Source organism: Pristis pectinata, chromosome 8 (genome assembly GCF_009764475.1).
Source record: "Pristis pectinata isolate sPriPec2 chromosome 8, sPriPec2.1.pri, whole genome shotgun sequence".
Lineage (NCBI taxonomy): Eukaryota > Metazoa > Chordata > Chondrichthyes > Rhinopristiformes > Pristidae > Pristis > Pristis pectinata.
Window position 1 is genome coordinate 90,477,399 of NC_067412.1, and position 27,067 is coordinate 90,504,465.

General features: G+C 44.1%; 1 protein-coding gene across 1 annotated transcript in view; it reads right to left on the reverse strand.

The window, feature by feature from the left end:
- Positions 1–27,067, reverse strand: part of ophn1 (oligophrenin 1) — a 204,890-nt gene that overhangs the window by 99,129 nt on the left and 78,694 nt on the right. Inside the window, 8 exon segments of the mRNA XM_052022352.1 lie at positions 9,241–9,382; positions 11,544–11,703; positions 13,110–13,215; positions 15,698–15,756; positions 21,776–21,860; positions 24,979–25,053; positions 25,707–25,769; positions 25,880–25,913. Coding sequence (XP_051878312.1) covers positions 9,241–9,382; positions 11,544–11,703; positions 13,110–13,215; positions 15,698–15,756; positions 21,776–21,860; positions 24,979–25,053; positions 25,707–25,769; positions 25,880–25,913 — 724 coding nt within the window.

Consider the following 27,067-nt stretch of genomic DNA (forward strand, 5'->3'; position numbering starts at 1 on the left):
CTGATTAACCATCTCAAGTCCCTCAGTCTTATTTTTGGTTGCATAGAAGGCGGAAGGAAAAGGAGATAAATTAACAACCAGTTCAAAGCTGGGATCTTATCACTTCACAGAAAAGGGCTGGCTCCTTGATTCCCGTTCCAAGTCCATTGGATCTGCATTAGGAGAGCGACCTAATGGAAAGGGGTTTATTCTCCAAACAGACCGCTTTGACAGGATGGACTTCTGAGTTTACAGTGAGAACACACTGGCAGTGATTGAAGGGGAATAAAGAATACCTCCAGGGGTTTGCAATATTCACCCTCGGACAGATATTTCAGAGAGAAACTAAAGACTGTAAGGTCAGGACCTCGGGTAAATTAATTCAAAATGTCAAAGAACAAGAGTTGCAAATCAACAATCCTATACTTGGGTCTTATTCTATACCTTGCTTCAATAATACAAGAACAGAATAAACAGTAGCAAGAGTAAGCTCGGTGGCTCCACCATTCAATAAGATCATGGCTGATGTGGTCAAGGTCTCAGCTCCACTCTCCTGCCTGCTCCCACTGATCAATACTGTCCACTTCAGCCTACGATTCAATCTCTTTGGGATTGGCAATTCCAAAGAGTTACCACCTCTGAGAAAACAAAATTCTTCTCATCTGTCCAAAATGGACAACGACTGATTCTGAAACTACGCATCCTCGTTCAATTTCTCCAAGAGTATTGAGCTCTTCCACCCCCCTCAGCTTCTTGCCTCAACAAGACTACCCCTTATTGTTTTAAACTCTAATGAGAACAGGTCCAACCTGCCAAAACTGTCAGTATTTCAGGTGGCTTCTCTCCATTGCCCTTTACAGATGTAGCATCACTTTCCCTTGATGCATATTCCTTCCTCTTCAACTTTACATACTGCATTTTAATCTAGACAGATGCAGCTGGTATTTAAAAATGAATTATGGACAAGCCAACCACAGATGCAGATGATATCTTGCAGGAGCCATGTTAGGTTTGTTGGCACACCTGTTAAATAATACACTTGCTGCTTAAAATGGCTATAACACTATCCTGCAAGGTTCACTAGGTAAATGTATTTCCACCCTTTAGGGTTTCCTCACTGTGGCTTGGGACTGTGCAGAGTATTGGGATCCCTGGTCAGAGATGGCAAGTGAAGTAGTTTAGGGGTAGCATATAGTTTGAGAATTAGACCTACCAACTGTGTTTGGGCACCCAATCCCCTGCTCAAACTCATTCACTCTCAAAATACTCTCTGGACCAAAACATCTGCTTTCGGGAAGAAGAAATCACTTTCCTGCCAGCAAACCGCCAAGTTTAATAATTCTGCTAGAAACGGCAGTTGAAAAGCCAAAGAATAAATCATTCCTTATTGAATTAAGCAAAGGAACTGTGCATCATGCAAGGCAAAAAAAAACCTAAATTAAAGCAAACACTAGATCTGTGAATCATTTTACAAATAATAAAACAGAAATCATCAAGCTGACTTTTATTGAATCTTATTCAGTGACTAAATGAACTGGCAGAGTATTTTGGGTTCAGCTATGTTAACACCTGCTCAGCTTAAAAGAGCATTCAGGACAAGTAAAGCAGTTAATAAAAGGTTTTAATTCAACTAAAGAAGCATGTTAAACTTGTCAAGTTCCATTGGAAATGTTCAAAAGAATGTGTCATTCTATCTTAAGCACTACAGGGGTAACCCAAGACTTTATAGCACACACTTGACCGGTAATCAAAAGAGTAGGCACTATAGAGAAAGGGGGCAAGGAAGGATCATCTTGCTCAGTGATGCTGACTCAACAGTTTAAAATCAATCACAGATGTATACTTGCTGGGCCAGCATTTATTTTTCTGTAAATTATTAACTTTTCCTTTCTTTGATGTCCATGCACCACACTTTAATGGTACCCCAGCAAAGAAGGGACTGCAGTATAGGTTTTACCAGAATGATACCTGAATTCCAAGGGTTAAATTAAGAAGATTATATAAGTAGGCTGGTTGTCACTGAAACAGGGGTTATGGAATAATTTTATTCAAGATTTTAAAGTATTGGCAGGAAATAGTAGATGCAGTTTCTGATGACGGGACAGTCTTTGACTCGGGGACATAGTCTAAAAGTAAAAGCCAATTCTTTCAGTTAGGAAACACTTCTACATTCAAAGGACATTGGAATTTGAAGCTCTCCTCCATTTGTACCGATTGATGCTGGGTCATTAGTTAATTTTAAACCAGAAATTGATCAATTTTATTATTCAAAGGTATTGAGAAATTTGGAGCTAAAATGGATATATAGAGCAATGGTGCAGATTAGCAATGGAAGAATACAAGAGGAGGGGCAGTGAAGAATAAAGGCCAAGACAAGGAGGGTGAATGACAAGCTGGTGGACTGAGTGGGATGATACATTCCAAGGAATGGGATAGGATCCAGGGAAACTTGACTGTGTGAATTCAGAATTGGCTCACCCACAGAAGTCTGAGGGTGGCTGTAGATGGAGTGTATTCTGCCTGGAGGTCGGTGACCAGTGGTGTTTCTCAGGGATCTGTTCTGGGACCCCTGCTCCTTGTGATTTTTATAAATGACTTGGATGAGGATGTGGAAGGGTGGGTTAAGTTTGCAGATGACACAGTGTAGAAGGTTGCTGTACATTACAACAGGACATTGATAGGATGCAGAGCTGGGCTGTGAAGTGGCAGATGGAGTTCAACCCGGATAAGTGTGAAGTGATACACTTCGGAAGATCGAATTTGAAGGCAGAATACAAGGTTAATGGCAGGATTCTTAGCAGCAGGGAGATCATAGATCCCTCAAGATTGCCGTGCAGGTCGATAGGATTGTTAAGGCGGCGTATGGTGTGTTGGCTTCATTTGTTGGGGTATTAAGTTCTCGTGTTCAGTTCTGGTCACCTCATTATAGGAAAGATGTGGAAGCTTTAGAGAGGGTGCAGAGGAGATTTAACCAGGATGCTGCTTGGCTTGGAGAGCACATCTTATGAGGATAGGTTTTCTCTTTGGAGCGAAGAAGGACGAGAGGTGACTTGATAGAGGTGTACAAGATGATAATAGGCATAGATTGAGTGGATCAGAGACTTTCTCCCCACGGCAAAAATTGCTAACATAGCCACATGAATGATAGAAAAATGGAGGGCTATGTAGGAGGGAAGGGTTAGATAGATCTTAGAAAAGGATAAAATATCGGCACAACATCGTGGGCTGAAGGTCCTGTACTGTGATGTTCTATGTTATATGAATTGATTGTGGACTTCAAGAAGGGGAAATTGGGAGAACACACACCAGTCTTCATGGAGGAGTCAGTGGTGGAAAGGGTGAGCAGCTTCAAGTTTCTGGGTGTCAACATCTCAAAGGACTCGGGCTTCGGTTCAGAGGACTTCGGAGCAACTAAGTGTTTTCTCTGTTTATCACTTTTATTAGGGTTTTTGGGTGTAAGGGTTAGTTTTTGTTAGGGTTTTTAGTGTAAGGTTTAGATTTTTTAAGTAGTCGAGTGGGGGCTGGACTGTGCAGGCGCGGCGCGGGCAGCTTAAAAAGCAAACAGCCTATAGAGCAGGCAGCGTCGGAGCGGGCAGCGGAGTGAGTGGCAGCAGAGTGTTCTGGGCTTTGGCTCAAGGGGCTTTGGCGTGAAGGGGCAAGGAGGGTAAGTAGCTGGTAAGTAGGTAAAGGCAAGGTTTACCTTTTGGTCATTATAGATTTTTAGGTGGGACTAACTAGGGAAAAAAAGGTAGTCAGATGGAGGACATGGTGGTGTGCTGCAGCTGTTTGATGTGGGAACTCGTGCACCTTGCTGCGGTCCAAGAAGGCCACATCTGCAGTAAGTGCTTGAGGCTGGATGAACTTCGGCTCAGAGTTGATGAGCTGGAGTCGCAGCTACAAACACTGCGCAGCAAAAGGGAGGGAGAGAGTTTTGTAGACACGGTGCATCAGGTGACAGTCACCCCCCTTAGGGTAGGTACATCTGACGTTCAGGAGGCAGATAGAATGGTGACCGTCAGGGGAGGGAAGAGGAAGAAGAAGTCAGGCAGGCAGACAGGACAGAGAGCCCCGGAGGCTGTTCCCCTCAGTAACAAGTTTTCTGCCTTGGAAGCTGTTGAGGGGGAATGACCTGCAGGGGCCTAGCTGCAGTTACCAGGTCTCTGGCACTGGGACTGGTACTGCTGCTCGGAAGGGAAGGGTGGGAAAGAGACATGCGGTAGTGATAGGGGACTCAATAGTCAGGGAAACAGACAGGAGGTTCTGTGGCAGTGAGCATGAATCCCGGATGGTATGTTGCCTCCCAGGTGCCAGGGTCCGGGATGTCACTGATCGGGTCCACAGAATTCTTGAGTGGGAGGGAGAGCAGCCAGAAATTGTGGTCCATATTGGCACCAATGACATAGGTAGGAAGGGGGATGAGGTCCTGAAGAGTGAGTTCAGGGAGCTAGGCAGAAAATTGAGGAACAGGACCTCAAGGGTAGCAATCTCGGGATTGCTGCCAGTGCCACATGATAGTGAAGGTAGGAATAGGAGGAGGTGGCAGATAAATGTGTGGCTGAGAAGCTGGAGCAGGAGGGAGAGTTTTAGATTTCTGGATTATTGGGATCTCTTCTCGGGAAGGTGGGACCTGTACAGAGAGGACAGGTTACACCCGAACCAGAAGGGGGCCAATATCCTTGCGGTGAGATTTGCTAGGGTGGTACAGGAGGGTTTAAACTAGTTTGTGAGGGGGAAGGGAACCGGAGGAGTAGGTCAGAGGAAGAAGGGGATGGGGAAAAGTTAGATCAAACAGGTAGAGAGGCTTTGGGGAAGGAGAAGCAGAATACAGGCTGTAAAAGTAGTAAGGTAGATGGACTGAAGTGTGTTTACTTAAATGCAAGAAGTGTCAGGAATAAGGGGGATGACCTGAGGGCTTGGATAAGTATGGGGGACTATGATATCGTGGCTATTACTGAGACGTGGCTGACGTCAGGAGAGGAGTGGATATTGAATATTCCTGGTTTTTGGTGTTTTAAGAGGGATAGGGAAGGGGGGAGAAGAGGTGGAGGGGTGACGATACTGGTCAGGGACACTGTTACGGCTGTGGAAAAGATGGATGTTGTAGAAGGATCATCTCTAGAGTCCATATGGGTGGAATTAAGGAACAAGAAAGGAGCAGTTACTCTACTAGGAATATTCTATAGGCCCCCCGGTAGCAATAGAGATATAGAGGAGCAGATTGGCAGGCAGTGTTTGGAGAGAAGCAGAAATAACAGGGTTGTTATAATGGGAGACTTCAACTTCCCAAATATAGACTGGAACCTGCTTAGTGCCAAAGGTTTGGATGGGACGGAATTTGTTAAGTGTGTCCAGGAGGGATTCCTGACGCAGTATGTTGACATGCAGAGGGAATGCCATGTTAGATCTAGTTTTAGGAAATGAACCGGGACAGGTGAAGGATCTATTGGTGGGTGAGCATTTGGGGGACAGTGACCATTGCTCCATAACCTTTAAAATTGTCATGGACAGGGACAGGTGCAGAGAGGACAAGAGGTTTTTCAATTGGGGAAGGGCTAACTACGAGGCTATAAGGAGAGAACTTGGGAGTGTAAATTGGGATGTCCTTTTTGAAGGAAAATGTACCATGGGGATGTGGTCGATATTCAGGGATCTTATGCAGGATGTTAGGGATAAATATGTCCCGGTGAGGCAGAGAAGGAATGGCAGGGTGAAGGAACCATGGGTGATGAGAGAGGTGGAACGACTTGTTAGGGAGAAGAAGGTAGCGTACATGAGGTATAAGCAGCAAGGTTCAGACAGGGCCCGTGAGGAATATAGGGTAGCGAGGAAGGAACTTAAGAAAGGGCTGAGGAGAGCTAGAAGGGGACATGAAAAGGCTTTGGCTAGTAGGGTTAAGGAAAATCCCAAGGCCTTTTTCAAGTACGTGAAGGGTAGGAGGATGGCTAGGGTGAAGGTAGGTCCGATTAAGGACAAAGGTGGGAGAATTTGCCTGGAGGCGGCGGAAGTGGGAGAAGTTCTGAATGAGTACTTCTCTTCGGTATTCACCAGGGAGAGGGGTCTTGATGACGCGGAAGGGAGTGCTGGTAGGGGTAATGTTCTCGAGGTTGTTGATATCAAGAGAGAGGATGTGTTGAAGTTGTTAAATAATATTAAGACAGATAAATCTCCGGGGCCTGATGGGATTTTCCCCAGGCTGCTTCGAGAGGCTAGGGAGGAGATTGCTGAACCGTGGTAAGGATCTTTGAGTCCTCGTTGTCCACGGGGGTGGTGCCGGAGGATTGGAGGGTTGCCAATGTGGTCCCCTTGTTCAAAAAAGGTAATAGGGATAGGCCAGGGAATTATAGACCGGTGAGTCTCACGTCTGTGGTGGGTAAGCTGTTAGAAAGGATTCTAAGGGATAGGATTTATGAACACCTTGAGAATCATGGACTGATTAGGGACAGCCAGCATGGCTTTGTGAAGGGAAGATCTTGCCTCACAAGCCTGATAGAGTTCTTTGAGGAGGTGACCAGGAAGATTGATGAGGGCAGTGCGGTGGATGTGGTTTACATGGATTTTAGTAAGGCATTTGATAAGGTTCCTCATGGTAGGCTTCTTCAGAAGGTCAGAGGCCAAGGGATCCAAGGAAGCTTGGCTGTGTGGATTAGGAATTGGCTTGCATGTAGAAAGCAGAGGGTTGTGGTGGAAGGAGTGCCCTCGGATTGGAAGGCAGTGACTAGTGGTGTCCCGCAGGGATCGGTTCTGGGACCTCTACTTTTTGTGATATTTATAGATGACTTAGATGAGGGGGTGGAGGGCTGGGTTAGTAAGTTTGTGGACGACACTAAGATAGGCAGTGTTGTGGATAGTGTGGAGGGCTGTCGGAGCTTACAGAGGGATATTGATAGGATGCAGAGCTGGGCTGACAAGTGGCAGATGGAGTTCAATCCGGAGAAGTGTGAGGTGGTGCACTTTGGAAGGACAAACTCCAGGGCAGAGTACTGGGTGAATGGCAAGGTACTTGGCAGTGTGGAGGAGCAGAGGGATCTGGGGGTTCATATTCACAGTTCATTGAAAGTTGCCTCACAGGTGGAAAGAGCAGTTAAGAAGGCCAATGGGATGTTGGCTTTCATAAGTCGCGGGATTGAGTTTAAGAGCCGCAAGGTGATGATGCAGCTTTACAAAACTCTAGTTAGGCCACACTTAGAGTACTGTGTTCAGTTCTGGTCGCCTCATTATAGGAAGGATGTGGAGGCATTGGAGAGGGTGCAGAGGAGATTTACCAGGATGCTGCCTGGATTGGAGAGTATTGAATATGAGGAGAGGCTTAAGGTGGTAGGGCTTTATTCACTGGAAAGGAGGAGGATGAGAGGAGACATGATAGAGGTATATAAAATATTGAGAGGAATAGATAGAGTAGACAGTCAGCGCCTCCTTCCCAGGGCACCAATGCTCAAGACGAGAGGTCATGGCTTTAAGGTTATGGGTGGGAGGTTCAGGGGAGATGTCAGAGGGAGGTTTTTCACCCACAGAGTGGTTGGTGCATGGAACGCACTGCCTGGGGTGATGGTGGAGGCAGATACATTGAACAGGTTCAAGAGCTTGTTGGATAGGCATATGGAGGAACGTGAGATAGAGGGATATGCGGGAGGAAGGGGTTAGGTAGTGTGAGGGTGGTCTGATGGACGGCACAACATGGTGGGCCGAAGGGCCTATTTTGTGCTGTATGGTTCTATGGTTGGTTTCTATGGTTCTATGGATCTATCCTGGGCCCAACACATTGATGCAATCATGAAGGCGGCATGCCAGAGGCTCTACTTCGTTAGGGTTTGACGAGATTTGGTATGTCACCAAAGACTCTTACAAATTTCTGCAGATGTACGGTGGAGAGCATTCTGACTGGTTGCATCACCGCCTGGTACGGAGGCTCCAATGTGCAGGAACGAAAGGGGCTGCAGAGGGTTGTGGACTCAGCCAGCTCCATCACGGGAACAACCCTTCCCGCCATTGAGAACATCTTCAAGAGGTGGTGCCTCAAGGCAGCATCCATCACCAAGGACCCTCACCATCCGGGACATGCCCTCTTCTCATTACTACCATCGGGGAGGAGGTAGAGGAGCCTGAAGACCCACACTCAATGATTCAGAAACAGGTTCTTCCCCTCTGCCATCAGATTTCTGAACAGTCCATGAACATTACCTCATTATTACTTTTGTTTTTGCACTATTTATTTTGTAATTTATAGAAATTTTTTTTATGTCCTTGCACTGCACTGCTGCCACTAAACAACAAATTTCACATCATAAGTCAGTGATAATTTTATAAATCAGAATCAGGTTTATGAGGACTAACAGGGCAGTAGGCAAGAACACAGCATCTAGAAACAAGGCCTTCATAAACATCAATTACAATATATGATGGATTAATTTTTCGTCAAGCATTTTACTTTTAATATGCTTTGAAATGGGTTTGGACATTGCTTCAGTTTGAAGTTAGGTAACCCTCTACCACAGCTGGTAGACCTGCTGCCCGACAGCTCCAGCAACCCAGATTCAATCTTGACTTTGGGTGCTGTCCATGTGCGATTTATACATTCTCCCTCCGAGTGGTCCAGTATTCTCCCACATCCCAAAGACTGTTAAGTTAATTGGCCATTGTAAATTAAACCTAGTATGCATGTAGAATCTGGGGGCAAGTTGATGGGAATATGTGGGGCACATGTTTCAGGGAAAATTAGTGGAGCATGGGATCGTCCCAAGAGATGGCAGAGACTTGATGGGACAAAAGGGCCTATTCCTGTACAAAAAGGAGATGGGGTAATGCATTGCTCCTGTGAAGGCCTTAAACTCATCAAATGGCTTCAAGTCAGACTCCTGTGTTAGGAGGAAACAAGACTCCAGCAAACAACCTTGACCTGAAAGCTGTTTTTCTCTCCACAGATGCTGCCTGAGCTGCTAACTGTTTCCAATATTTTATGTTCGACTAGGTTAATCTCAAATGCAGAGATGGCTAGAACGCTTGGATGAGGTACCAGAGGACTTCCAGCATTCATGAACTTGCATCATTGGAGTTGATGTGTTCAAAAGGGAGAAAGTGTGTTGATGACACTGGCCTTGAGCAAGATATGGACGCATACACCAATTACCACCCTCTTTGATCCCTCACACAAATGCTGAATCTTTTTTTCTGTGTTATGCAGGAAATTAGCCAGTTACACCACAAGTAACAGGTAGGCACCTCAACATCACTGCTTTATACCTAGTCAATGAAACGAATGCTGACCTTCCACATCCACTGAAGTGTTGAGATTGGGCCGATGACGGGCGGGGCGTTTGGAGATTGTGATTGGCTGGCGTTTCCGTGGAGCAGCTCTAGGTGGGGGTATCGGAGGAGCAGCATTTTCCTCTGGTGGGGACTGGAATATCTGGAAAATTGGAAGAAAAAACAGGCACACTCTTTAAAAAGAAAAACATATTAAATAAATTTTCTAATTTCTGCAAAGGCATCAATTAAAATGACAGGGTAGAATTTGTGTGACTTTGCCCAAACTCATACCATAATTTTGGCAGGTCACCCTAGGGAGTTTTTCCGATGATAGTCTGTCCGAGAGATCAAGGAAATTCCTAGTGCACGTGTCCCATCCGACCAAATGGAGATCCCAGGCGTGATAGCAGGGAAAAGCCAAGTTAACACCCTCAGTCGAACAAAGCATCGAGACTGGGTGCTGATTGTATGGTCTAACTAAGCAGTCACAGCTCCGTGCTCCCACGGCAGGAGGGAGGCACCAACCATGAACATAACTCAGTTACACAGTGTGTTAATCTAGCTCCCTCATGTGGTCATGCACACCATCTCAGGCAGTCCAATTCAACCAAATCAACAGGGTCGCCACTGCTTCAACTAATACATTTAAATAGAAATATGGTGAAGCTCACAGCACCCAACCCCCCAGTAAGGGGCCTTAAACACAGGTGAACCCAATGGGTTCTGGATAGAAGGGAGGCAGAATGGGACTCCTGTGTCATGAAGGCTGCCACAATAACCTCTCATGATATCATCATATGATACGAAGACCGACACGTGCTGAGATTACATTAGGTAAGGGACCTGCCAAGTTGCAAACTCGTCTTTTATTGCAGGAATGCAAGAAAAGGCTACAAAATCGAATAGAGTCACATGGTAGTGGCCACTCATAACCTGCTGGCTGTAGTCAGCCTGTAGCAAAACAACCTCCCCTTCATTGACCCTGTCTACACTTCCCGCTGCCTCAAAAAAGCAGCCAACATAATCAAGGACCCCTCCCACCCTGGTCATTCCCTTTTCTCCTCAATCAGATAGAAGATACAAAAGCCTGAAAGTATGTACCACCAGTTTCAAGGACAGCTTCTATCCCGCTGTTATAAGACTATTGAACAGTTCCCTAGTATGATAAGATGGACTCTTGACCTCACAATCTACCTAGTTATGACCTTGCACCTCATTGTCTGCCTGCACTGCACTTTCTCTGTAACTGCAACATTATATTCTGCATTCCATTTTCCTTTGTAATACCTCAATGTACTTGCATTATGGAATGATTGGTCTGGACAGCATGCAAACAAAAGTTTTTCCCTCTGTATTTCGGTACATGTGACAATAATAAACCAATACCTGGGTTGGGATGTTCTGCATTCCAATCCCATTCAAAAGGCCTGAGCACAGGATCTATGCCGACAACCCAGTACAGCGCTGAGTTGATGGCTGCATTGGCAGATGTACTGTCTTTCAGATGAAACCACGTCCTTCTTCATATTCACAGGCAGTGTGAAAGATCTTTAGCCAATGACCACATTCAGTAAAAGCAGGCTATATACACTCTCATATCAAGACCTTTCTGTGGGTAAACTGGATTCAGTGATAGTTCACTGGCTGTGAAATATTTTTGAGATGGTTATGAAAGTCACCACATAAATGCAAGTCTTGTGTTAGGATCTCGTTGCACCGTTATGAGAGATGCAAGTCCCAATCTCCTATAGGTTCCCTGTAACCCATCAACATTAACATTTCTCCTCATCGTGTTTTAAGGTTAGCCTTTCTGCGTGAAGAATGGCTCAGACTTGGTTGTGAGCGAGGAGAAACATGTTAACAGTTCTCAAGCAGAGTGGGTGACTATGCACATCACTGCTCTCCCTCACTCCTCCGCAGACCAAGAGTTGTTGCTTTTATTTCCTCAATGGTCTAAGGAATCTGATGCCATTAGTCACACCTCAAATGCTGGATCAGCCAACTCTGCAGAGACCAGAGGTGAAACCTGGGCCCTCCGGCCTACAAGATCCACTATTGTTATTAATGGTTTAGCTTCACTTTTGTGGAATTATTACATCAGGTTACCAAGGATTATCAAAAATATATTCTTACTTGTTGTCAGCATTTAATTGACTGAACACTCAACATTTCTCCAAATATAGTTTGGAGTCAACTCTCCAGAAGGCCCAGCCTGCATTACTTTAGCACCAGAGCAGCCACCAATTACTGTGCAAACCCTTCTCTTCCGCAGTGACAGTGAAAAGCTGGCCTTTGCTCAAATTTAGCAGAGCAGAACTTACCTTTTCATAATGCTCAATCAGGATTTCCACAACGATGTTCTGAAACTTGATGTTCATCATGGCAGCAACAGTGTCTTCTTGTGGTCGCATTAATGTTGGCCCAAATATCACCCCCATGTTGGAGGCAGTCATCAAGTTCTCCTTACTATGGCTACAAACACTGCACAAGAATAGAATGGTGTCATTGGTCAACAAGCCCGAGCAGGAGTTAAACAAATACGTCCTTCCTTTCAGCCCCCTGTGATTAGGAAGCACATTCCACCAAATCACCAGGAGTATGCCAGCAGGGTTTGCTGTTGATATTGTGGAAGTCATACTCCTGGATGAGTAATCCATAAAAGCAATGTTAAATCTCACCAAGACAACAAACTTTATTTTAAAAAGAATTTGGAAATATAAAACCGTGCATTACCACACACCTGTCAGCCTGCCACAAAATCTTAACCAGCTCTCCAATGCCTTTTAGGGAAGAATACCTACCACTTTAGACTATATACGACTCCAGTTCCACATTGACCCAATGATTCCTGCAGTGGCCCAGCAGCGAACTCACCAGCTAAACAAGAATAACAAGTGCCAGGTGTCTCCCACCCAAAACAATTGAATGGTTATGCCCAAATCCCCTCCATCTGTGCAATCTAATCTTGGACGCCTCTAATTTTGTATGAACCTCAAGGGTTAAAGTGGTTCTCTGTTTCTCCTCCTACCCCTCTAATAGCTGAAAGGATAACTGCTTCACCCACGATGGCATCAAATTACATAGAAACAGGACAGGCCTGTCAACAGTCTGCCTCTATCAGGAAGAGAGCACAGCAGACATGGAAGTTTGTGATACTGACTCTGGATGCATATGTGATGCTTCTGCTGTTGAACAAACAAATCAAAGCTCACCAGGCAACCCAATTATCAAAGGGTTGGCAATACATTTGGAACAGTCCTGAAGGATGAGTAACTGTTTCTTGCAACAGAAAGGCGCAGAGAAACAGAACCAGACATTCACACAATACAGGGGTGGGGAGGGTGGAACAGACAAGCAAAGATCATGGTCTGGAACACACTGAATGTTGGGTGGCAAAAACAGAGTCAACAGGGATTGATAAAAGTGAAGTGGACACTGTTTGGGTTATCTTGGAAATGATATTACCTTAGAGATTATCTGGCACAACAACATAGGAGTGGGAAAAGGTAAAGACAGTAAGAGTTTATTAAATTTTGCTTCTGTTGCCAATATTAAAACTCATCAGCTTCTCAACACCTCGGACATGAGGTTTAAAATGAGATCATCTGTTCCTGACATAATTAGGAAAGAATCCGAAGTTACAAAGCGTTGAAAGGCCTTTGTGCTGTGCTGCACATTCTATACAAGTATTTTCAACAACTTGCATTTCCTGTATAAAACATCCCAGGGAGCCATTAACAAAACCCAACAGAGGAGAGGAGACAAATGGGCAGGCAAAGGTGATCATGTCAAGCAACATTTTAAAGAAAGGAGTGAGCATTTCTATCAGTTTACCTCCTCAACCCTGGACCCACCTTTGGCAAGACTCAAGTCCCAGTGATACTTACTTCACTAGATGTTTAATTATAAGTTCAAGTATTTCCCGATTTTTCTCAGGTAGCTTGTACACCAAGGAGTGAATAGCACCCAGCCGATAATCCAAGTTGTCTGACTCTGTAACACAATAACTATCATCACAAAGGGGCAAGTATGCAAGGAAAGAGAGAGACAACCACTCACTCCAAATTCAGCATTTCCTAACCTGGTCTTGGCCTAACCCCTTCAGATCTAGAAAAATACGTCATCGCAGTAATTGCGTGTTTTCCCCAGTTGGGTGTCTCTAGTGAAGAGCTCTGTAAAAGTGGGGCTCATTGGTGAGGGGTGGGGGTGCCACTTCTTCAGAAATGTGGCTGGAGAGTGCAAGTGGCAGACACCTATCTTCCACTCTCCAGTCTTAAGAGATTCTTTGGCAAGTTGCTTAAAGTGCTCAGTAGATGGTCTACATTGCTGCTGATGTTTCATGTCGCCATTTCCCTCCCATTAACATCCCAGAGAGACACCTAACTGGGGAAAACACGCAAGTACTGCGATGACAAGATCTGAGTGTTGGGTGTTTTGCAGTAAATGCCACAATTCATGACCATATATCATCCATAAATGTTTGGCACTGGTTGAGGGATCTGCTAAAACTAAAGTCGAGAAAGCCCATCATCTCTCTTGGACAAAGTGGATGAGCAACACAGACAAACATCAGCAAATGCCCAAAGACTGTGAATGAACAAAACAAAAATGATGATGGAAACATCTTTGATGCATCGATTCAGAGATCAATTGCAAAAATTGTGAAAATGAGGTGATGAATCTTCAACATGTTGAAGTGGTCTCATTTGTACCTACACCATAAAGAGGAAACACAGTACATTCAAGAACCATCCAGCTTATTCTGACCTGCAGGAGGCATGAATACATACCCAAGGATGACTTGGTACAGCCAATCAGTGCATTTCAGGGGACTCTTTAGATTCATACTATGCAGTATGTACAGTCGCACTATGGATTAAATTACTGGACTAAGGACATGTCTAATTATAAGTTCACGTATTTTCTGACAAATTTAGTTAGGGAACTTAAATTCAGCTCTTTAAGGAATAATTGCAAATAAAATGCTAATGGAGACCATGAAACTAACAGCCTGTCATTAAAAAAAGGTTCAATGAGGAAAGGATATCTTCCAATCTTATGGGACCATGGCCACAAAGTGATTGACCCCTAAATGCCCTCTGGAAATGATTGGTAGGCCACACAGTTCTCAAGATGACATCCACCACTAGCTCCCCCAGGGATGGGAAATAACAAATGCTGCCTTTGCCAGTGACGCCTATATCTCAAGAATAACTTAAAAATGTAAATCACATTGAAAGCATCTCATAAAAATGGAATAGCAGGTATATCATACAATACCTAGCGTCTACTTCACCATTCAAATAGATCATGACTGAGATGCTACCTGATCCACTTTTTGCTCAAATCCCTTGATAACTTTCTAAATTAAAAATGTATTGATCTGAATCTTGAACCTACTCCATGACTGAGCATCCACAGATCTGAGAAGCAGAACCGTGCACAAGCACAACCCTGAGAAATTTCTCCTCATCAGTCTTGAATGATATTGTATTGGTCATGGAGATACATGGCCAGATATCAATTTAGAATTTCTGGTTATAACTGCCTTCATTTATCACTTTTCAGTAGAGGCTACCACATGACATTGATGAGTTCTCTTCCTTGGCATCAATCCTCAACTTTTAATTTCCCCACACATTCCTTATCCATGATAACTTTCTCATCTCCCTTCCCCTTCCTGTGAAGGCATTGCTTTTTAGGGGTTACTTACTCTAACGATACACATGTCCTGCTTAGGCTACACCTGGAATTCTGTGGGTAGTACTGGGACCCATTACTGGCCGAAAAGGAAGAACAGCATAGGATTTATCAGAATGGTGCCTGAAGGTTAACTGATGATTTGATTGACTTTCAAGATATCAATGGTTAAATCCAAAGGATAAAGTGAATTGTTTTCCACTGATCGGGGAATCTAAAACTTAAGGGAAAATCTTATACAAAAGAAATAGATTCAGGTGAATTTATGAAACACTTCTACATGTAAAGGGTGGTAGAAATTTGGGACTGTTCCATAAAGGAAATTGTCCATTCTTAATTGTAGATGAGATTGACAGATTTTATTAACCAATACCAAAGGACATTGGGCAGGGGAGGGAAGGGGTAGGGTAGGGAGGCAAATATTTGGTCACAGGTCAGCCATGATCTCAGTGGATGGTAAACAAACTCAAGGTAATAAATAAACCACACATTCTCCTAAAAGAAATACAAGTTGTATGTGTTGGTTCTCATCCTCATTCAACTCATCAGAAAACACCACTGGTTATTTTTCATTGCGAGAAAGCCTGATAAATATTATCCCCAACAGTTTAGGATAGTTGAGATTGACTGATGTATCATTATGATCAGAGGCTTAAAGTCAAACCTAGTAGAGATTTATCTGTATCCCTCAGACCGAAATTGGGCAACAGGTGAACTAACTGATGTATCTAGTCAGTCTACACCCAGGTGAAGTACAACAGTATCTGAAACTTACTGGATGCAGAGAGGAGTTCTTTATGCAGCTTGTAAGTCATCACTGGCTCTTCAAGATTCCTGTATTGAACCGAGAGCAGGTTTCATTCTTAATTCAATACAAAATGTCACAGCTTTGTATGAAACAGAAATATTAAGTGTTCATAGATTCCACAATCTACCTTCAGACCCATGTGCAAAACCTGCTCAGTATGGGAGGAGTAAGTGTGCAGAATTAGGAATAAAGACTGGATCAAAGGGGAAAACTCAAAAACAAAACTGGTGGCCATAAGCAAATAGGCTGTACTCTGTGCATCTCATCCTCAAATATCATGTCTACCTCTATCTACTTGGTTTAAATGCCAAAGCAAAAAAAAATTTCCTGGTAATAATGTCTATTCCTTCATGGCCTTATTCACATCTCATCCTCCCAACCCCCCCCCCCCCCCCCCCCCACCCAAGTCAACACTAATTGACTTTTTAATCCCACCTAGGGGTTCTATGGAGTCAATAAACACTGTTCTTCTGCCACACAGTTATTGTGGTAGATGCCAAACCACTTCCAGCGAGGTGTTTGCGTTAAAGGACTCCAAAGTCTAACTGATCAATTCCTAGGATCCTTGGAATTGCTGCAGCTCCATTTACACTGGGTACACCATTTTGATTCTGCCCATAGACTCAGTCACCCATATAAACCAGTGATGCTGATTTCACATAGTTTACCTGCAGAGAACCCTGGCGGAGACTGAGGAAATGGCCCATCCATTCCTCCACCACCCAGAGCAAATTCAAACACAAAATGAACTCTGATCCTGTCGTGAAATCTGCCTACAACCAAAGTCCAAATACAAACCTGTTATTAAACTATGGTGATGAATGTTCATGGGTCCTGTCTAAGTGAAACTGAGTGAAAACAATGGCCTTGAGAGTTTCTCCAGGAATGAGGTTTGCTGAAAGAATCATTATTGGACTATATTATTGCTATTGGCCATGAAAATAAATCAATGATATTTTTTTCCCCTTCAACATCCGTGGCTAACATTTGGCATTATGGCTAACATGAGGGGACATAATATTAAGGTGATTGGAGGAAGATGTCAGGGGTAAGTTCTTTACACAAAGAGTGGTGGGTGTGTGGAACGCTCTGCCTGCAGAAGTTGTGGGGGCAGATACGTCAGGGACATTTAAGAGACCCTTAGACACATGAATGATAGAGAAGTGGAGGGCTATGTGAGTGGGAAGGGTTAGATAGATCTTAGAGCAGGATAAAATGTCGGCACAACATTGTGGGCCGAAGGGCCTGTACTGTGCTGTAATGTTCTATGTTCTATATGTTCGAACATCATGCAGTGGCAGATGTCTAGCTGGTGCTCCTTAGGATGTAGAACAACTCCTCTCCAACTTTCCTGCACTTGGTCTCTGGTCTCCCTTTGGCACATCCCAACATCAGCATCTCCTCTTCCACTTTGTCACATTCCATGCGCCTGAGTAGGACAACCTGTATAAGCCCACACATAACTCACTGGATTTAAACTTCCAGTTACATTGAAAAGCAATCAAAATGAATCTTACAGAGCAATGCAGCATGGATATAGGCCCTTCGGCCCAACGTCCATGCCAACCATGGTGCCCACCAAGCTATTCCCATTTGCCCACATTGGGCCCTTATCCCTTGAAACCCTTCCCATCTACGTACTTATCCAAATGTCCTCTGAATGTTGTTATTGTACCACTTCCCCTGGCAGTTTGTTCCACATACTGACCACCCCCTGCATGAAGTTGTTTCCCATCAGGTCCCTTTTAAATCTTTCAGCTCTCACCTTAAACCTATGCCCTCTAGTTTTTAGTTCCCCTTCCCTGTGAAAAAGACTGCACATTCACCCAATCTATGCCCCTCATGATTTTATACACCTCTAAAATCTCACCCCTCAATCCTGCCTTGAAGATTGCCCTCTTTGCCTGCTGAAATCACAAAGAGTGCACCAGGCACCACGTTTAACGTTATTAAGTAGTCAGCAGTTTACTGCATTGATACTCAGTAGCTTGAGTTGCACTGTTCACATCAACAGTTGTCTGCATTTACCCTGGGCTAGTTATTGGGAGAAAAGAAAATGGTCTTTGGAGTGACCTGGAACTACAGACACGGTCTACTAAAATTTGTTCTCATTTTCACAGTTGAGGACGGCAGAAAAATCAGAAGCTAAGAGTTCAAAGCAGCACACAGTTTAAGTTATTTAGATTGGATGAAATAAACAAAATTTTAAAAAATGGGATGGTGCAGGAATTGGAGTGGTGGGGGAGGGGAGGTGCAAGGGAGCAATAAGAGAAAGCAGAATTATCAAAAGCAGCCAAAGAAATGCAATCAGATAGCAGTTGACAGAGCCAAAAGAGGTGCTGCTCGGGGAAATGGCTGCAAAAAGAAGGCCAGTCTTAAAAGATGAAGAGGTAAAGACTATGAGGAATGGAATTCCAGCAATTAGCAAACAGAATCTAAAATCTTCAGTTGCCAACAGTGGAGCAAAGGCATGGCTGAGATTGGGAAGGAAATTTGGAGGCTCTACATGAACAAGTATGGAATTTCCAGAATTGTGGGGAGAGGGATCAGGATACGCCTGTCAAATGAGTTCAAGCAAGACAAGGAGAATGTTTAAATTTGAGGGATCAAGGAATGGACCCAGTGCAGTCAGTGAGCACAGGAGTGATGGCTGAGTGATCATTGACCCATGATGGGTTATAAGCAACAGTGCTTCGCATGAGCCGTTGTTTATATGCAGTGGGCGAGCCACTAGAAAATAACACAATTGAGGACTTTAGAAGGAAAAAATAGGTTGGAGATGGGGTGGTGGTTTGTACAAAGGGGGAGAGGCATCACCCGAGGCAAGAGGAGCATGGAACATTACAGCACAGAACAGACCCTTCGGCTCACAATTTTGTGCCAACATAGCTAATCCTTCCTACCTACAGAATGCCCATATCCCTCCATTTTCCTCTCATTCATGTGCCACCCAAGCCCCTCTTAAAAGCCCACAATGAATTTGCCTCCACCACCCTATCAGGCAACATCAGGGAGCATTTACAAGGCTCTGTATTTTGGAGTCTAGAGAGGCACTGAACAGTCAGTGAACTAATAAGAACACTGCCTCTGCAAATTCCTCCAAATTCACTGGAAGAATAAGTGAGCCAATGTCAGTTCCTTTCCCCAGGTCAACCTGCTCAGCTAGTTAGGGTCCTAGTTACTACAGTTGGCTATGTTGGACTGGTCATGTTCTTTGAATACTCAACACCAAACTTCTGAAATAAACACTCTATTATGGGAAAAGATTACAAGACAGACAGGGAGAAAGACTGAAGATGAGCTTAAAGCTTCCTTGAAGTGCAAATCCCCACCAACTCCTGAGAACCTCCAGCCCATGACTGCTCAAAGTAGAGCAGCATTCTGGATGGTATTGTGAACCTCGAAGCCATACATCAGGAACACACAGAAGGCCTGCATAAGCAGAGGAAGGAGTGCACCCACCTCCCCAACTACCTACCAACCGACCCCCATCAGCTACCTCCTACCCCACCTGTAAAACAGAGTCTGCAGGTCCCACATTGGCCCCATAAGAACACACAAAACCAAAGTGTCCTCAATCCCAAGTAATTGCTTAAGTAAATAGCATGGGATCAAGACAGCAGAAGGTAGATCTCAAAGGCAAGATAACCCAAAGGGTCACAAGACCGTGAGAGATGAGAGGGACATCGAAGGTGATGGATACATAGCTAGCACAGGGGCAAGATGTTCTTTGTTTTTTTTAATGAAATAGCTCAAATTGCTGCAAATAGCTTATTAGTCATTTGCAATTACATGTGTTTCTTTAACTGGTGTAATACTAGCATTGGTCCGTTTTCAGTTTCAGATGTGCCATCCAACTTTCCCCAAGCTAAGATTAAAATTAAAATGGAAACAATTGCTATGGAGAACTGCCAACTGCTCCACAGGAATCAGCTTGAACTTACTGGGAGAACAGAAAGCACAATCTTCTGGAATGAAAATGAACAGGTTTATAACAGCTCATCTTAAAAAGCACACGCAGAGCTAATAGTGTCTATCCAATCAAGGGAACCTGCCAGAAGTGTTTTTATTTCTGCCCAGTACAAGGGTCCCATTACCCTTCAACTTTGTGCCTGAGGCTTCTCTTGGACCGAACAATAAAGGACAAGCCCACAGCCCAAAACATTCACTCCCAATGATCCATAGACGCTGCTTGAGCCGCTGAGTTCCTCCAGCACTTTGTGTGTGTTACCCCAGGTTGCCAGCATCTGCAGTCTCTCTTGTGACTCTCAATGATCCAGTCAAGCTGTTACCCAAGGCCCAAGCGTTTCCAGAGATACAGCTATTGAGTTGAGTAAAAATGCTAGGGCACCTCCACGCAGTGACACCATTGCAGAAAAACTGAGTTATCATCCTGATGATGAGAGGCAGCCAGCATTACTGCTACCCTTATAAGGATTGGCATCACAAGTTGCAGACCTTGACAGCAGAGGATAGGACAAATGAAGAACTTTCTGCAGATAGAGGAGAACTGAACAACTTGGAAGGCCCGAAACCATATCTGTACACAAGTCGGCCATTCAAGAGACAATGTGGTAAGACAAGGCAATGCCACAGTGCCTGAGACCTATGACTGCAGCAAGGGGTAGACCATGTAACAGTTTGGTCTGTTCACTACTCAAGGACAGTTTACTCACAGTTTGGGATCTTGCAGAGATTAGCTCGTGAGCTTTGCATTGTACCTGCCACTGGCGGAATGGCGCCTGGTCATGAGAAGGTAACAACCCAAGATAAAGCAAAGCCCAGAAAAAACACACTGTATTGTGGGGTTTTCTATGCATCTCAATTCAGAAGACACTTTCAGACTAGAATTATCAGGAGGACTACTTACAGGTGGTAGCAGTAAAAATACTTCCCACCATCCAAGTTAGGTCCAGTACTTCAATAAACTTGCAGTGGTCCTTTTAGCAGACTTTTAGAATCACAGCATCGCTGATTGTTTAACTCCAGTCTCTCTCTGTTGGTGCTTTGAAATTCATTCCCATTTCCCTGCTGTCATATACCTTCAAATATTTACTTCAGAGTTCAGTGATTCTGTTTCCACCAACTTTTCACACAGCCTAGTGTGTCACAGAAACCAGCCTCCCCTCCATGGACCCTGTCTATACCTCTCGCTGCCTTTGTGAAGCAGCCAGCATAATCAAAGACCCCACCCACCCAGGTCATTCTCTCTTCTCCCCTCTCCCATCAGGTAGAAGATACAGGGGCCTGAGGGCACATACCACCAGGCTCAAGGACAGCTTCTATCCCACTGTGATAAGACTATTGAACGGTTCTCTTATATGATATGGACTCTTGACCTCACAATCTACCTTGTTGTGACCTTACACCTTATTGTCCACCTGCACTGCAATTCCTCTGTAGCTGTGACACTTTACTCTGTACTGTTATTGTTTTTACCTGTACTACCTCAATGCACTCTGTACTACCTCAACGTAACTACACTGTGTAATGAATTGACCTGTACGATCGGTATGCAAGACAAGTTTTTCACTGTACCTCGGTACAGGTGACAATACATTTTAGATCATAACAACACACTGTTTTAAGAAAATGTATTTTCTCTTTTTTTTTGTCAATTATGTTAAATCTGCACTCTCTGGTTACTGACCCTCCTGCAATGGGAACAGTTTCTCCCATCTATACTATCTGAACACCTAATTAGTCACAATCTTCTCTTCTCCAAGGGGGAACAATCCCAGCTTCTCCAGTCACGCCACACAACTCCCCAATCCCGGTACCATTCCAGAAACTAACTCTGCCTACCCTCCAGGAAGTGTACATCCAGTCTTCTCAACTTAGAAAGTAAGCTTACAGCTTTAGCAGCTTTGTATTTGAGCCCATCCATGAAGTTTGAGCCATGCATCTCCATCCAATACATCTCAATAAAAGTTGCTACCAACAGGTCACCTGCCAAAACTTGCTTATCACTCTTTTCACCTGCTGGAAATGAGAGGAACAATACACAACAACAACTTGCAGCAAATGGTACAATTAGTTTCCTACCTGAGGTAGTGCTTCAGTGCGCTGGTGATTGTCTTCATGTCCCACTCGACGTTCTGCAGGTCAACATCACCAGGATGGTTGGGATCTGAGGAACCAGGAACTGTAATCACTGCAAAGCTTCAGCTAGCAAGGTTAGTGAACTAAACCAGAGGAACGTTGCTGTATTACCAGGACGTTGCATGACCCAGTTTTCAGAATAGAGAAAAGGCAGGTGAGAAGGAAAATTTCAGTGTGCTATCAGATCAAGGAAGGAGTCCAGCAACTAAAACGACACACAATCAGGCACACACAACTTCTGATTTGTACCTGCAGCTGAGCAAGAGAATTCATACAATTTTTTGTTTACTATTGGTGCTCTACCCTTGAATAAATTTATTATCTCATCCATTTCTCTCTACAGACACTGCTCAGTGTGCTGGGAATTTCCAGCATTCCCGCTTTCGGTGATAGCTCACAGCTTTTACACGTCCATTTGTTTGGCTTCACCCCAACTGCCCTCATTAATCAGACAGCTCCAGGAACACATTAGCAACCCAGGCCTCACCCTATCAGGTAGATTCTCTTTGTCCAATCCATCTCTCCTCCATACTCCCTGCAACTTCGACTTATTTTCTCTTTCCCAGTCCAAATGAAGAGTCTTCACCCGAAACATTAACTGTTCCCCCTTCCTCGGATGCTGCCTGACCTGCTGAGTATTTTCAGTGTTTTCTATTCTTATTTCAGATATCTTTCATCTGCAATTTTATTTTCAATTAGTATGTATTCTAGTAAATCACTGGGAAAAAAGTGTGCTTTACCATGTTGATTGTGGGACTAACAACACCCAGCACAATAACACAGCAATAACACAGCAATCACTCTGCACTGATGGCCTTAACCTCGACTGCATTGGACTGCAAGCTCTGGAGTCCCTCTACACATCTCTACTTCTACCTCCTGCATTCAAAACTGTCCAAACCTCTGTGGCCCAAAATGCACCAAATGACCCTTTGACTTGACATGCCTGAGCTGGCTGATCCACAAGGGATCCCAGTTATGCAACTCATGATGCGCTTTAAAATCCCTTCATTGTCTCATCCCGACCTTTCTCCAATCTGCTCTAATCCAACAAATTCCATTCATTGGTGTCCTTTCAATTCTGGCCCCGGAAGACCCCCCCCAACCCACCTGATTTTAAATCACGTCACCATTGACAACTATACCTTCAGCTGCCAAGCCGCAAGCTCTGGAAATGCTTTCCTTAACTTGTACCCTTTGTACATCTCCACTCCTTTAAAGTGCTTCTCAAAGTGTCCCCATTCTAGCGTGCTTTTTCTATCCTAAGCTGGTCATAGAGTCATAGAGTCATACAGCATGGATACAGACCCTTTGTTTCAACTGGTCCACACTGACCAAGATGTCCATCTAAGCTCATCCCATTTGCCCAAGTTTGACCCATATCCCTTTCCTATCCATGTACCTGCCCAAATGCCCAATTGTACCTACTTCAACTACTTTCTCTGGCAGCTTGTACCATATACCCACCACCCTCTGCATGAAGTTGCCCCTCATGTCCCTTTTAAATCTTTTCCCTCTCACCCCAAACCTATGTCCTCTCATTTTTTATTCTCTTTTCCTGGGAAAAAGACTGTGTGCATTCACCTTACCTATGCCCCTCATGGTTTTCATAAACCTCTATAAAGTCCCAAGCTCCAAGAAATAAAGACCTAGCCTGCCCAACCTCTCCCTAAAACTCAGGCCCTTGAGTCCTGGCAACATTAGTAAACATTTTGGTGTCAGTCTCAGAGTTTGCTGAACCTTGGTGACCAATGGTAATATTCACTTCTTGGTTTATCTCTTTGTGTGGATCAGTGTCAAAGGTTACCTTAGAACAATGCCTTAGACAGTAAATTCTATGCTAAAGGTGCTACCTCAATGTACGTGTAATGTACCATAGCACATCCCCACCTCTCAAGTTTAGTTCTCCTACATAATGTCTTACTTTGCGATTTAGGAGAAATGATCAAATACATAAAACAACAAAAAAAATAATGGAACTGAAATAAAACTAGTTTTGGACATGAATCCAATACCTCCCAAAGGCCAATCTGCTAACACTGGAAGAGCTGAACAGCAAAGGACATCGATTGCCTCAGGCTTCCACAGACTGCTTAAAGTGGGAAAACTGAAACCCTTGGAATTGTTTAAAAACTGGCAAAGAAGAATCAGGACATGGTGCTCCTTTTATGCACAAACTGGCTCCCATTATCATTTCACTGCAGTAAGTGGTGAAGGAGCTGGGGAATTGGTTGAGGTGGTCATAGCTGGCACTTCACAAAAACAAAACAGCTTCCCTTCATACACTGCTGCCTCACCTCTCCTTCAGGACATGCCAAATACTTCATATCCAATGATATACTTTTGAAGTGTGGACAGAATTGCAAGGTGCCAATGTGGGAACTAATACCACAGCAAGATCCCATCAGCACCAATATGACCGAGAAGATTTGCAGTGCTTTGGTTGGCCAGGAGACTTTCCCTACTTATCATTGAATTGAGCCAGAGTACATTTTACATCCAACTAGTAACAGGCAGGACCTCACTCAAGTTCTATCCCAAAGACAGCATCTTTGACAATGCAGTGTTTCCTCGGCCCTGCTCTCAGTGTCAGCCAAAGTCTTTATGCTTGAATGTCAAGAGTGGGACCTAAACTCAGGACTGTCCACCTCAAAGGCAAGAGTGACATCCACTGAACCAACAGCTGACACAAACCTACATAATGCTGGTTTGAGACACTGAACCTTTCTGTTCCCATTCAATGGACATGGGCCTCTGTACTTATCGTTCAGCCCTACTTGAGCATCTCATCAGGTGCTTAAGAGTCAACCGTATTACTTCAGATCTGGAATCAAACAGACCCAGACCAGGTAAAGATAGCAAATTTCCTGTAAAGCATTAATGAACCAGATGGTTTTGTTTTTGTGACGAACTCAGTTTCCTGATCATCATATTCACTTTCCATTCCAAATTTATTTACCAGTTTAGTTTACCGAATCAAATGATGGGATTTGAACTCTAATCTGTGGTTGTACACTGTGCAACCATGTCTCAAATGGTCTACAGAGGCTTCATCTGATACAAACACCCTTTCACAGGAGGTGAAATAGTAAAGGAAGTGTCAGCAGGAAAAGCACCAGTAACTTTCTCATAAGCAGTGTTCTCACCAAAATATTGAGTTAGTAGTTTCTGTACTTGGAAGCTGCTGCCAACAGTTCTGTAAACACCCTCTGTAGTGATCCCTGCAAAGATAAATAAATCCAAATTCACAACCTTAATGAAAACAGGACTTAACACTGATTTCTGCTTTAATTTCACAGCAAGGTCTTAATTGACATAAATGAAAAGGAAGCTTGTTCCATTAACCAGCCCCGCTCCACCTCTAAACACTGAGTTTTTGCGGTGCATGGGATTTGGGGGGGGGGGGGGGGGGGGGGTGGAATATGGAGGACAAGCAAGAGCAACACCCTGGTTGACACAAAAGCCGGCAGGGGCTGGAATCTGGAGCAACAAACTGCTGGAGGAATAGCAGCATCTGTGGGGGAAGGTGAACTGACGACGTTTTGGGTCGAAACCCTGCATCACGTTGGTCACTCTGTTACATGCTTCCTGGGATACGGCTTGGAAACAAGCAGAGCTGGATCACTGATGCAGCGTACTGCTGGCTTTCACCACATCCACTGTACAGGGGACACAAATCTAGTGTTTGGGGTGCGTTGAAGGCAAGGTACAGAAACAGTGGGTTAAAAATGGGCCTAGACGGGAGCGCAGTGTAAAATCTGTCCCCATGTACTCTACCAGGGATATTGTGCAAATTTGTCCCTAGGATTCCACTGTTATAATGCCGACTTGAGAAACGCAAGGTGTCATCGATAATAGGAAGAAAATGTCCCACCTTTGGATTCCACAGCATTAATGCATCTCCTCACGAATTTCAAGCCAAGCTCACTCAATTGCACTGAAAGAAAAATGTAAAGCTGATGAGAATTCATTAATGGGCTCTGAATTCAGTCGTTAACAGGTAATTTCAAAACTCTTAAAGTAAGCAAGTGAAGATTAAACACATACTTTGCTCTGGTTTTGCATTTGGAGTGATATAGATCTGAAATTTAAAGCAGAGAAATGACTATCAGTTAGTTCTGGACAGTGTTAGATCAATTCTCAGTTCAATACATTTCTCCCCATTAACTTTCTCTCTCCTTTCAGGAGAACAAGAAAACATCCAAGATGGGTCTACGGACACTTGCATTAAACATGCATGAACAGTTCTAACATCAGTGGAACTGAATTTCAGATACTGAATTTCAGATGCAGAATGCATTGCTGCTAAATATGACACAGACACACAAAACATACAACCAAGGACAAACCTCTACCACCAGATATCTGCCAGAACTCCCAAATGTCAGCTTGGTCAGAGAGTTGGCAACCATATAGCACTGTTGCTCAAATGCACACCCTTCAAGTCTGGCTCACTGTTGAGTCAAGAACTAGGTATTATAGGTGTTTGTTTCAGAACTGGCCAATTCTGCTGCAGATTACCCACCTGCAATATTTACTCATTTTTTCTATTTCCGCTGACACTGCCCAACTTGCTGGACGTTCTCTGCACCCCTGACCTGCACTTCACCACTTTTACGTGTCCCTTTGTTGCTCCCCTTGCAACCCTCCAACCTCCCTCATTAACATCAACCAGATGGCTTCATCAACGGATCACCACAGCAACCCTAGTTCTGGCAGTACTAGATGAGGTGATGAGGGGAGAGGAAGGGATGGATAAATGTTGGCCAAGACTCAACTCTCCCCACTTGTCTTCAAATAGTGACCCACAATCTTCCTACACAACATCCTTGACAGTGACTATTCAAAAGCCAGCATCTTCAACACCATCACACTCTCCTGGAGAAGGTGATATGGATACTGGGTGCAATTCACTTTCTTGCCTTTATCACTCTTTAGCTATGCCACAGTTAATCCATCTATCCCATTATTGGTGCAGTCTAACCTCCCCTGGAGTGTGATGATTGGAAGGGCATTGCTGCGTCAAACTACCACCATCAATCTGACCACAAAAACAGTGGTAAACTGTGAAATTTTAAGGAAGCGTACACAAAAAGCAGACTTTACAACGAGTTAACTTCTCATCCATTTGCTCCTTACTGATCATTAACTGAAATTGATGCAGCAATCATTGTCACCGCAGATTTCACCGCGGAGACTGAAGTCTAATGAGAAACTGCCATCAACGTGGGTTAA